This window comes from Callionymus lyra, chromosome 8, assembly GCF_982586985.1.
Source record: "Callionymus lyra chromosome 8, fCalLyr1.hap1.1, whole genome shotgun sequence".
NCBI classification, from domain to species: Eukaryota; Metazoa; Chordata; class Actinopteri; order Syngnathiformes; family Callionymidae; genus Callionymus; species Callionymus lyra.
Genome location: NC_141825.1, coordinates 29,761,501 through 29,774,000, shown reverse-complemented (window position 1 = coordinate 29,774,000; position 12,500 = coordinate 29,761,501). Strand labels below are relative to the sequence as shown.

General features: G+C 36.6%; 1 protein-coding gene across 4 annotated transcripts in view; it reads right to left on the bottom strand.

The window, feature by feature from the left end:
* The window catches only part of tjp1b (tight junction protein 1b), a 91,947-nt gene that overhangs the window by 60,282 nt on the left and 19,165 nt on the right, over positions 1–12,500 (bottom strand). For all 4 annotated transcript variants that reach the window (XM_087797187.1, XM_087797186.1, XM_087797188.1 and 1 more), the window contains exon 2: positions 10,356–10,497. In XM_087797187.1, the coding sequence (XP_087653313.1) occupies positions 10,356–10,497 (142 nt within the window). The remainder of the gene's footprint in view (positions 1–10,355; positions 10,498–12,500) is intronic.

Sequence of the window (12,500 nt, the reverse complement as noted above, 5' to 3'; positions counted from 1 at the left end):
TGAGAGGAGTGAGTCACGAGAGGAGTGAGTCATGAGAAGAGTGAGCCATGAGAGGAGTGAGTCATGAGAGGAGTGAGTCATGAGAGGAGTGAGTCATGAGAGGAGTGGGCCACGAGAGGAGTGAGTCATGAGAGCGAGTCATGAGAGGAGTGAGTCATGAGAGCGAGTCATGAGAGGAGTGAGTCATGAGAGGAGTGAGTCATGAGAGCGAGTCATGAGAGGAGTGAGTCATGAGAGGAGTGAGTCATGAGAGTGAGTCATGAGAGGATGAGTCATGAGAGGAGTGAGTCATGAGAGCGAGTCATGAGAGGAGTGAGTCATGAGAGGAGTGAGTCATGAGAGGAGTGAGTCATGAGAGTGAGTCATGAGAGTGAGTCATGAGAGGAGTGAGTCATGAGAGGAGTGAGTCATGAGAGGAGTGAGTCATGAGAGTGAGTCATGAGAGTGAGTCATGAGAGTGAGTCATGAGAGTGAGCCATGAGAGTGAGTCATGAGAGTGAGTCATGAGAGTGAGCCATGAGAGTGAGTCATGAGAGGAGTGAGTCATGAGAGGAGTGAGTCATGAGAGGAGTGAGTCATGAGAGTGAGTCATGAGAGTGAGTCATGAGAGTGAGTCATGAGAGTGAGCCATGAGAGTGAGTCATGAGAGTGAGTCATGAGAGTGAGTCATGAGAGGAGTGAGTCATGAGAGGAGTGAGTCATGAGAGGAGTGAGTCATGAGAGGAGTGAGTCATGAGAGTGAGTCATGAGAGTGAGTCATGAGAGGAGTGAGTCATGAGAGTGAGTCATGAGAGTGAGTCATGAGAGTGAGTCATGAGAGTGAGCCATGAGAGTGAGTCATGAGAGTGAGTCATGAGAGTGAGCCATGAGAGTGAGTCGAGTGAGTGAATAATCTGAAGAACATCGAAAGCATCAAAAAACTGTTATTTTAAAAAGTGCTGACTTTGTTTTTCTTCTTCATCTTCAGCTTCTGATCAAACATCAATAATTCAATGATAATTCAGCTGCTGCTTCATCAACACTTGAAGGATTTGATCATCAAGAGCTTCTAGGAAGACGTGTTGATGAGAAGCTTCTTCAGGTCCACCTGAGCTGGTCATGAGCCAGTCAAGGTGAGGAAGAATGACCCTTGATCTTCACCGTCCAGGTGTGACCTTCACATGTTCGCTGTTGAGGTTCATTTCTAGGGCGAGAGCATCAGAACCTTCCTCTCCAACCCTGACCTCTCTAGACAGTCCAGTCTTCTTGAAGAACCATGACCTGATGAATGAGGACTTCATGGAGCTCCTGCATCTTATTGTGAAAATATCCATTTATTTTCTCCACAGCAGGAAGTCACAGGAAGTCACAGGAAGTCACAGGAAGTCACAGGAAGTCACAGGAAGTCACAGGAAGTCACAGGAAGTTAAAAAACTTAAATTACAGATTCAAATTTTGACTCAATTCAATAATTTACGACTATTTATTGTTTATTGTTCGGCATTATTTACCTGAAAGTCTTTGTTTCTCTTAAACAAAATAACCTTCATTCAAAATGATAAAAAAAAAAAGGGAAAAGAAGTCACGATATGAAAGTTATCTTCATAAACTTTTATCTTCATAAACTTTTATCTTCATAAACTTTTATTTTCATAAACTTTTATCTTCATAAACTTTTATTTTCATAAACTTTTATCTTCATAAACTTTTATCTTCATAAACTTTTATCTTCATAAACTTTTATCTTCATAAACTTTTATTTTCATAAACTTTTATTTTCATAAACTTTTATCTTCATAAACTTTTATCTTCATAAACTTTTATTTTCATAAACTTTTATCTTCATAAACTTTTATTTTCATAAACTTTTATCTTCATAAACTTTTATCTTCATAAACTTTTATTTACATAAACTTTTATCTTCATAAACTTTTATTTTCATAAACTTTTATTTTCATAAACTTTTATCTTCATAAACTTTTATTTTCATAAACTTTTATCTTCATAAACTTTTATCTTCATAAACTTTTATCTTCATAAACTTTTATTTTCATAAACTTTTATCTTCATAAACTTTTATTTTCATAAACTTTTATCTTCATAAACTTTTATTTTCATAAACTTTTATTTTCATAAACTTTTATCTTCATAAACTTTTATCTTCATAAACTTTTATTTTCATAAACTTTTATTTTCATAAACTTTTATCTTCATAAACTTTTATTTTCATAAACTTTTATCTTCATAAACTTTTATCTTCATAAACTTTTATTTTCATAAACTTTTATTTTCATAAACTTTTATCTTCATAAACTTTTATTTACATAAACTTTTATCTTCATAAACTTTTATTTTCATAAACTTTTATTTTCATAAACTTTTATCTTCATAAACTTTTATTTACATAAACTTTTATCTTCATAAACTTTTATTTTCATAAACTTTTATTTACATCATAAACTTTTATCTTCATAAACTTTTATTTTCATAAACTTTTATTTACATAAACCTTTATTTTCATAAACTTTTATTTTCATAAACTTTTATTTACATAAACTTTTATCTTCATAAACTTTTATCTTCATAAACTTTTATTTTCATAAACTTTTATTTTCATAAACTTTTATCTTCATAAACTTTTATTTTCATAAACGTTTATCTTCATAAACTTTTATCTTCATAAACTTTTATCTTCATAAACTTTTATTTTCATAAACTTTTATCTTCATAAACTTTTATCTTCATAAACTTTTATTTTCATAAACTTTTATTTTCATAAACTTTTATTTTCATAAACTTTTATTTTCATAAACTTTTATCTTCATAAACTTTTATTTTCATAAACTTTTATTTTCATAAACTTTTATCTTCATAAACTTTTATCTTCATAAACTTTTATTTTCATAAACTTTTATTTTCATAAACTTTTATCTTCATAAACTTTTATTTTCATAAACTTTTATTTTCATAAACTTTTATTTTCATAAACTTTTATTTTCATAAACTTTTATCTTCATAAACTTTTATTTTCATAAACTTTTATTTTCATAAACTTTTATTTTCATAAACTTTTATTTACATAAACTTTTATCTTCATAAACTTTTATCTTCATAAACTTTTATTTTCATAAACTTTTATTTTCATAAACTTTTATTTACATAAACTTTTATCTTCATAAACTTTTATTTACATAAACTTTTATCTTCATAAACTTTTATTTACATAAACTTTTATTTTCATAAACTTTTATTTTCATAAACTTTTATTTTCATAAACTTTTATTTACATAAACTTTTATTTTCATAAACTTTTATTTTCATAAACTTTTATTTTCATAAACTTTTATTTACATAAACTTTTATCTTCATTATCTTCATTCAGTGTGTAGTTCATTATGTAGTTCATTATGTAGTTCATTGTGTAGTTCAGTGTGTAGTTCATTATCTAGTTCATTATGTAGTTCAGTGTATAGTTCAGTGTGTAGTTCATTATGTAGTTCAGTGTGTAGTTCATTATGTAGTTCATTGTGTAGTTCAGTGTGTAGTTCAATATGTAGTTCATTATGTAGTTCAGTGTGTAGTTCAGTGTGTAGTTCATTGTGAAGTTCAGTATGTAGTTCATTATGTAGTTCATTGTGTAGTTCAGTGTGTAGTTCATTATCTAGTTCATTATGTAGTTCAGTGTGTAGTTCATTATGTAGTTCATTATGTAGTTCATTGTGTAGTTCAGTGTGTAGTTCATTATCTAGTTCATTATGTAGTTCAGTGTATAGTTCAGTGTGTAGTTCATTATGTAGTTCAGTGTGTAGTTCAGTGTGTAGTTCATTATGAAGTTCAGTATGTAGTTCATTATGTAGTTCATTGTGTAGTTCATTATCTAGTTCATTATGTAGTTCAGTGTGTAGTTCAGTGTGTAGTTCATTATGTAGTTCAGTGTGTAGTTCATTATGTAGTTCATTATGTAGTTCATTGTGTAGTTCAGTGTTCTAGATTGGGGTGTAGTTCAGTGTGTACTTCAGTGTGTAGTTTGGTGTGTAGTTCATGTGTGTTTGGTGTGTAGTTCATTGTATAATTCAGTGTGTAGTTCATGTGTGGTTTGGTGTATAGTTCAGAGTGTGGTTCAGTGTGTAGTTCAGTGTGTAAATCGTTGTGTAGTTTAGTGTGTATTTCAGTGTGTGGTTCAGTTTGTAGTAGTTCAGTGTGTAGTCGGTGTGTAGTTTGGTTTGAAGTTCAGTGTGTAGTTCAGTGTGTAGTTTGGTGTGTAGTTCAGTGTGTAGTTCGGTGTGTAGTTCGGTGTGTAGTTCAGTGTGTAGTTCATTATCTAGTTCATTATGTAGTTCAGTGTGTAGTTCATTATGTAGTTCATTGTGTAGTTCAGTGTGTAGTTCAATATGTAGTTCATTATGTAGTTCAGTGTGTAGTTCAGTGTGTAGTTCATTATGAAGTTCAGTATGTAGTTCATTATGTAGTTCATTGTGTAGTTCAGTGTGTAGTTCATTATCTAGTTCATTATGTAGTTCAGTGTGTAGTTCATTATGTAGTTCAGTGTGTAGTTCATTATGTAGTTCATTGTGTAGTTCAGTGTGTAGTTCATTATCTAGTTAATTATGTAGTTCAGTGTATAGTTCAGTGTGTCGTTCATTATGTAGTTCAGTGTGTAGTTCATTATGTAGTTCATTATGTAGTTCAGTGTGTAGTTCAGTGTGTAGTTCATTATGAAGTTCAGTATGTAGTTCATTATGTAGTTCATTGTGTAATTCATTATCTAGTTCATTATGTAGTTCAGTGTGTAGTTCATTATGTAGTTCAGTGTGTAGTTCATTATGTAGTTCATTATGTAGTTCATTGTGTAGTTCAGTGTTCTAGATTGGGGTGTAGTTCAGTGTGTACTTCAGTGTGTAGTTTGGTGTGTAGTTCATGTGTGGTTGGTGTGTAGTTCATTGTATAATTCAGTGTGTAGTTCATGTGTGTTTCGGTGTATAGTTCAGAGTGTGGTTCAGTGTGTAGTTCATTGTATAATTCAGTGTGTGGTTCGGTGTGTAGTTCAGTGTGTAATTCAGTGTGTGGTCGGTGTGTAGTTCAGTGTGTAGTTCATGTGTGTAATTCAGTGTGTAGTCCAATTTGTAGTTCAGTGTGTAGTTCATGTGTGTAATTCAGTGTGTGTTCAGTGTGTAGTCCAATGTGTAGTTCAGTGTGTAGTTCGTTGTGTAGTTTAGTGTGTAGTTCATTGTGTGGTTCAGTGTGTAGTTCAGTGTGTAAATCGTTGTGTAGTTTAGTGTGTAGTTCAGTGTGTGGTTCAGTTTGTAGTAGTTCAGTGTGTAGTCGGTGTGTAGTTTGGTTTGAAGTTCAGTGTGTAGTTCAGTGTGTAGTTTGGTGTGTAGTTCAGTGTGTAGTTCGGTGTGTAGTTCGGTGTGTAGTTCAGTGTGTAGTTCATTATCTAGTTCATTATGTAGTTCAGTGTGTAGTTCATTATGTAGTTCATTGTGTAGTTCAGTGTGTAGTTCAATATGTAGTTCATTATGTAGTTCAGTGTGTAGTTCATTATGAAGTTCAGTATGTAGTTCATTATGTAGTTCATTGTGTAGTTCAGTGTGTAGTTCATTATCTAGTTCATTATGTAGTTCAGTGTGTAGTTCATTATGTAGTTCAGTGTGTAGTTCATTATGTAGTTCATTATGTAGTTCATTGTGTAGTTCAGTGTGTAGTTCATTATCTAGTTAATTATGTAGTTCAGTGTATAGTTCAGTGTGTAGTTCATTATGTAGTTCAGTGTGTAGTTCATTATGTAGTTCATTATGTAGTTCAGTGTGTAGTTCAGTGTGTAGTTCATTATGAAGTTCAGTATGTAGTTCATTATGTAGTTCATTGTGTAGTTCATTATCTAGTTCATTATGTAGTTCAGTGTGTAGTTCATTATGTAGTTCAGTGTGTAGTTCATTATGTAGTTCATTGTGTAGTTCAGTGTTGTAGATTGGGGTGTAGTTCAGTGTGTACTTCAGTGTGTAGTTTGGTGTGTAGTTCATGTGTGGTTGGTGTGTAGTTCATTGTATAATTCAGTGTGTAGTTCATGTGTGGTTCAGTGTATAGTTCAGTGTGTGGTTCAGTGTGTAGTTCATTGTATAATTCAGTGTGTGGTTCGGTGTGTAGTTCAGTGTGTAATTCAGTGTGTGGTCGGTGTGTAGTTCAGTGTGTAGTTCATGTGTGTAATTCAGTGTGTAGTCCAATTTGTAGTTCAGTGTGTAGTTCATGTGTGTAATTCAGTGTGTGTTCAGTGTGTAGTCCAATGTGTAGTTCAGTGTGTAGTTCGTTGTGTAGTTTAGTGTGTAGTTCATTGTGTGGTTCAGTGTGTAGTTCAGTGTGTAAATCGTTGTGTAGTTTAGTGTGTAGTTCAGTGTGTGGTTCAGTTTGTAGTAGTTCAGTGTGTAGTCGGTGTGTAGTTTGGTTTGAAGTTCAGTGTGTAGTTCAGTGTGTAGTTTGGTGTGTAGTTCAGTGTGTAGTTCGGTGTGTAGTTCGGTGTGTAGTTCGGTGTGTAGTTCAGTGTGTAGTTCATTATCTAGTTCATTATGTAGTTCAGTGTATAGTTCAGTGTGTAGTTCATTATGTAGTTCAGTGTGTAGTTCATTATGTAGTTCATTATGTAGTTCAGTGTGTAGTTCATTATGAAGTTCAGTATGTAGTTCATTATGTAGTTCATTGTGTAGTTCATTATCTAGTTTATTATGTAGTTCAGTGTGTAGTTCAGTGTGTAGTTCATTATGTAGTTCAGTGTGTAGTTCATTATGTAGTTCATTGTGTAGTTCAGTGTTGTAGATTGGGGTGTAGTTCAGTGTGTACTTCAGTGTGTAGTTTGGTGTGTAGTTCATGTGTGGTTGGTGTGTAGTTCATTGTATAATTCAGTGTGTGGTTCGGTGTGTAGTTCAGTGTGTAGTTCATGTGTGTAATTCAGTGTGTAGTCCAATTTGTAGTTCAGTGTGTAGTTCATGTGTGTAATTCAGTGTGTGTTCAGTGTGTAGTCCAATGTGTAGTTCAGTGTGTAGTTCATTGTGTGGTTCAGTGTGTAGTTCAGTGTGTAAATCGTTGTGTAGTTTAGTGTGTAGTTCAGTGTGTGGTTCAGTGTGTAGTAGTTCAGTGTGTAGTCGGTGTGTAGTTTGGTTTGAAGTTCAGTGTGTAGTTCAGTGTGTAGTTTGGTGTGTAGTTCAGTGTGTAGTTCGGTGTGTAGTTCGGTGTGTTGTTCGGTGTGTAGTTCAGTGTGTAGTTCAGTGTGTAAATCGTTGTGTAGTTTAGTGTGTAGTTCAGTGTGTGGTTCAGTTTGTAGTAGTTCAGTGTGTAGTCGGTGTGTAGTTTGGTTTGAAGTTCAGTGTGTAGTTCAGTGTGTAGTTTGGTTTGTAGTTCAGTGTGTAGTTCGGTGTGTAGTTCGGTGTGTAGTTCGGTGTGTAGTTCAGTGTGTAGTTCATTATCTAGTTCATTATGTAGTTCAGTGTATAGTTCAGTGTGTAGTTCATTATGTAGTTCATTATGTAGTTCAGTGTGTAGTTCATTATGAAGTTCAGTATGTAGTTCATTATGTAGTTCATTGTGTAGTTCATTATCTAGTTTATTATGTAGTTCAGTGTGTAGTTCAGTGTGTAGTTCATTATGTAGTTCAGTGTGTAGTTCATTATGTAGTTCATTGTGTAGTTCAGTGTTGTAGATTGGGGTGTAGTTCAGTGTCTACTTCAGTGTGTAGTTTGGTGTGTAGTTCATGTGTGGTTGGTGTGTAGTTCATTGTATAATTCAGTGTGTGGTTCGGTGTGTAGTTCAGTGTGTAGTTCATGTGTGGTTCAGTGTATAGTTCAGTGTGTGGTTCGGTGTGTAGTTCAGTGTGTAATTCAGTGTGTGGTCGGTGTGTAGTTCAGTGTGTAGTTCATGTGTGTAATTCAGTGTGTAGTCCAATGTGTAGTTCAGTGTGTAGTTCGTTGTGTAGTTTAGTGTGTAGTTCATTGTGTGGTTCAGTGTGTAGTTCAGTGTGTAAATCGTTGTGTAGTTTAGTGTGTAGTTCAGTGTGTGGTTCAGTGTGTAGTAGTTCAGTGTGTAGTCGGTGTGTAGTTTGGTTTGAAGTTCAGTGTGTAGTTCAGTGTGTAGTTTGGTGTGTAGTTCAGTGTGTAGTTCGGTGTGTAGTTCGGTGTGTAGTTCGGTGTGTAGTTCAGTGTGTAGTTCAGTGTGTAGTTCAATGTGTGGTTCAATGTGTGGTTCATTGTGTGGCTCAGTGTGTAGTTCAGTGTGTAGTTCAGTGTGTAGTTCAGTGTGTAGTTCGGTGTGTAGTTCAGTGTGTAGTTCAGTGTGTAGTTCGGTGTGTAGTTCGGTGTGTAGTTCAGTGTGTAATTCAGTGTGTAGTTCAGTGTGTGGTTCGGTGTGTAGTTCGGTGTGTAGTTCATTATGTAGTTCAGTGTGTAGTTCAGTGTGTAGTTCAGTGTGTAGTTCAGTGTGTAATTCAGTGTGTAGTTCGGTGTGTAGTTCGGTGTGTAGTTCACTATGTGGTTCAATATGTGATTCAGTGTGTGGCTCAGTGTGTAGTTCAGTGTGTAGATTGGGGTGTAGTTCAGTGTGTAGTTCAGTGTGTAGTTCAGTGTGTGGTTCAATGTGTGGTTTAGTGTGTGGCTCAGTGTGTAGTTCAGTGTGTAGTTCAGTGTGTAGTTCAGTGTGTAGTTTGGCGTGTAGTTCAGTGTGTAGTTCAGTGTGTAGTTCGGTGTGTAGTTCGGTGTGTAGTTCGGTGTGTAGTTCAGTGTGTAATTCAGTGTGTAGTTCAGTGTGTAGTTCAGTGTGTAGTTCAATGTGTGGTTCAATGTGTGGTTCATTGTGTGGCTCAGTGTGTAGTTCAGTGTGTAGTTCAGTGTGTAGTTCAGTGTGTAGTTCGGTGTGTAGTTCAGTGTGTAGTTCAGTGTGTAGTTCGGTGTGTAGTTCGGTGTGTAGTTCAGTGTGTAATTCAGTGTGTAGTTCAGTGTGTGGTTCGGTGTGTAGTTCGGTGTGTAGTTCATTATGTAGTTCAGTGTGTAGTTCAGTGTGTAGTTCAGTGTGTAGTTCAGTGTGTAATTCAGTGTGTAGTTCGGTGTGTAGTTCGGTGTGTAGTTCACTATGTGGTTCAATATGTGATTCAGTGTGTGGCTCAGTGTGTAGTTCAGTGTGTAGATTGGGGTGTAGTTCAGTGTGTAGTTCAGTGTGTAGTTCAGTGTGTGGTTCAATGTGTGGTTTAGTGTGTGGCTCAGTGTGTAGTTCAGTGTGTAGTTCAGTGTGTAGTTCAGTGTGTAGTTTGGCGTGTAGTTCAGTGTGTAGTTCAGTGTGTAGTTCGGTGTGTAGTTCGGTGTGTAGTTCGGTGTGTAGTTCAGTGTGTAATTCAGTGTGTAGTTCAGTGTGTAGTTCAGGGTGTAGTTCAGTTTGTAGTTCAGTGTGTGGTTCAATGTGTGGTTCAGTGTGTGGCTCAGTGTGTAGTTCAGTGTGTAGATTGGGGTGTAGTTCAGTGTGTAGTTCAGTGTGTAGTTCAGTGTGTGGTTCAATGTGTGGTTTAGTGTGTGGCTCAGTGTGTAGTTCAGTGTGTAGTTCAGTGTGTAGTTCAGTGTGTAATTCAGTGTGTAGTTGGGTGTGTAGTTCAGTGTTTAGTTCAGTGTGTAGTTCGGTGTGTAGTTCAGCGTGTAGTTCAGTGTGTAGTTTGGTGTGTAGTTCAGTGTGTGGTTCAGTGTGTAGTTCAGTGTGTAGTTCAGTGTGTAGTTCAGTGTGTAATTCAGTGTGTAGTTCAGTGTGTAGTTCGGTGTGTAGTTCACTGTGTGGTTCAGTGTGTAGTTCAGTGTGTAGTTCAGTGTGTAGTTCAGTGTGTAGTTCAGTGTGTAGTTCGGTGTGTAGTTCAGTGTGTGGTTCAGTGTGTAGTTCAGTGTGTGGTTCAGTGTGTAGTTCAGTGTGTGGTTCAGTGTGTAGTTCAGTGTGTAGTTCAGTGTGTAGTTCAGTGTGTAGTTCGGTGTGTAGTTCAGTGTGTGGTTCAGTGTGTAGTTCAGTGTGTAGTTCAGTGTGACTCCCTGGTCAGGTCTCAAGACTTGTGTAGATCAAAGTCTTGTCTGATCTACACAAGTCACAAACAAACGTTTATTTTGTGAAGTGAGTGATTTTGTGAGTCATTCAAACGTTGTGTTGATCATTTCTCTCATCGTCTTCATCTTCATCACCATAGCAACACAACATTGACTTAAATGTCAGTCAATCCTCCGACAGTTACAGAGATTTGAGGGTCATATTTGGCCCCCGGACCACGTGGACACAAAGACATTTGAATGAAGGTTCAAGACTGACTAGAGTTGAAGGTTTAATTCCTGCCCCTGAGCAGTGGATCAGACTCAGTGGATCAGACTCACGTGAGAGTCCAGCAGGTCGATGCTGTCCAGGCTCTTGCTTCGGTGGATCCTGCCTTTGATGCGTCGGAGTGAAGGCTTCGCCTGAGCAGTGCTTGTTGTGGAGGCGGGTGTGACGGAGCCTGCGGTCGGACTGGGATGATGCCTGTAGTCAGAGGAGATAACAACACCGTCACATCTGTTGTGTGGTTGTATCTGTCGTGTGACTGTATCTGTTGTGTGATTGTATCTGTTGTGCGACTGTATCTGTTGTGTGACTGTATCTGTTGTGTGACTGTATCTGTTGTGTGATTGTATCTGTTGTGTGGTTGTATCTGTGGTGTGATTGGATCTGTTGTGTGATTGTATCTGTTGTGTGGTTGTATCTGTTGTTTGATTATATCTGTTGTGTGGTTGTATCTGTGGTGTGATTGGATCTGTTGTGTGATTGTATCTGTTGTGTGGTTGTACCTGTTGTGTGGTTGTATCTGTTGTGTGGTTGTATCTGTTGTGTGATTGTATCTATTGTGTGATTATATCTGTTGTTTGATTGTATCTGTTGTGCTACTGTATCGGTTGTGTGATTGTATCTGTTGTGTGATTGTATCTGTTGTGCTACTGTATCGGTTGTGTGATTGTATCTGTTGTTTGATTGTATCTGTTGTGCTACTGTATCGGTTGTGTGATTGTATCTGTTGTGTGATTGTTTTTGTGTTGTGATTGTATATGTTGTGTGATTGCATCTGTTGTGTGGTTGTATCTGTTGTGTGGTTGTATCTGTGGTGTGGTTATATCTGCTGTGTGATTGTATCTGATGTGTGATTGTATCTGTGGTGTGGTTGGATCTGTTGTGTGACTGTATCTGTTGTGTGACTGTATCTGTTGTGTGATTGTATCTGTTGTGTGACTGTATCTGTTGTGTGACTGTATCTGTTGTGTGGTTGTATCTGTGGTGTGATTGTATCTGTTGTGTGGTTGTATCTGTTGTGTGATTGTATCTGTTGTGTGGTTGTATCTGTGGTGTGGTTGTATCTGTTGTATGACTGTATCTGTTGTGTGGTTGTATCTGTTGTTTGATTTTATTTGTTGTGCCACTGTATCAGTTGTGTGATTGTATCTGTGGTGTGGTTGTATCTGTTGTGCTTCTGTATCTGTTGTGTGATTGTATCTGTGGTGTGGTTGTATCGGTTGTGTGGTTGTATCTGTGGTATGATTGTATCTGTTGTGTGACTGTATCTGTGGTGTGATTGTATATGTTGTGTGATAGTATCTGTTGTGTGGTTGTATCTGTTGTGTGACTGTATCTGTTGTGTGATTGTATCTGTTGTGTGGTTGTATCTGTGGTGTGGTTGTATCTGTTGTGTGATTGTATCTGTTGTGTGATTGTATCTGTGGTGTGGTTGTATCGGTTGTGTGGTTGTATCTGTGGTATGATTGTATCTGTTGTGTGACTGTATCTGTGGTGTGATTGTATATGTTGTGTGATTGTATATGTTGTGTGGTTGTATCTGTTGTGTGACTGTATCTGTTGTGTGATTGTATCGGTTGTGTGATTGTATCTGTTGTGTGACTGTATCGGTTGTGTGATTGTATATGTTGTGTGATTGTATCGGTTGTGTGATTGTATCTGTTGTGTGATTGTATCGGTTGTGTGATTGTATCTGCTGTATGACTGTATCTATTGTGTGATTGTATCTGCTGTGTGATTGTATCTGATGTGTGATTGTATCTGTTGTATGACTGTATCTGTTGTGTGGTTGTATCTGTTGTGTGGTTGTATCTGTTGTATGACTGTATCTGTTGTGTGACTGTATCTGTGGTGTGGTTGTATCTGTTGTATGACTGTATCTGTTGTGTGATTGTATCTGTTATTTTATTGCATGTGTTGTGTGATTGTATCGGTTGTGTGATTGTAGCTGTGGTGTGATTGTATCTGTTGTGTGATTGTATCTGTTGTGTGGTTGTATCTGTTGTGTGATTATATCTGTTGTGTGGTTGTATCTGGGGTGTGATTGTATCTGTTGTGTGGTTGTATCTGTTGTGTGATTGTATCTGTTGTGTGGTTGTATCTGTGGTGTGATTGTATCTGTTGTGTGGTTGTATCTGTTGTGTGATTGTATCTGTTGTGTGGTTGTATCTGTGGTGTGGTTGTATCTGTTGTGTGATTGT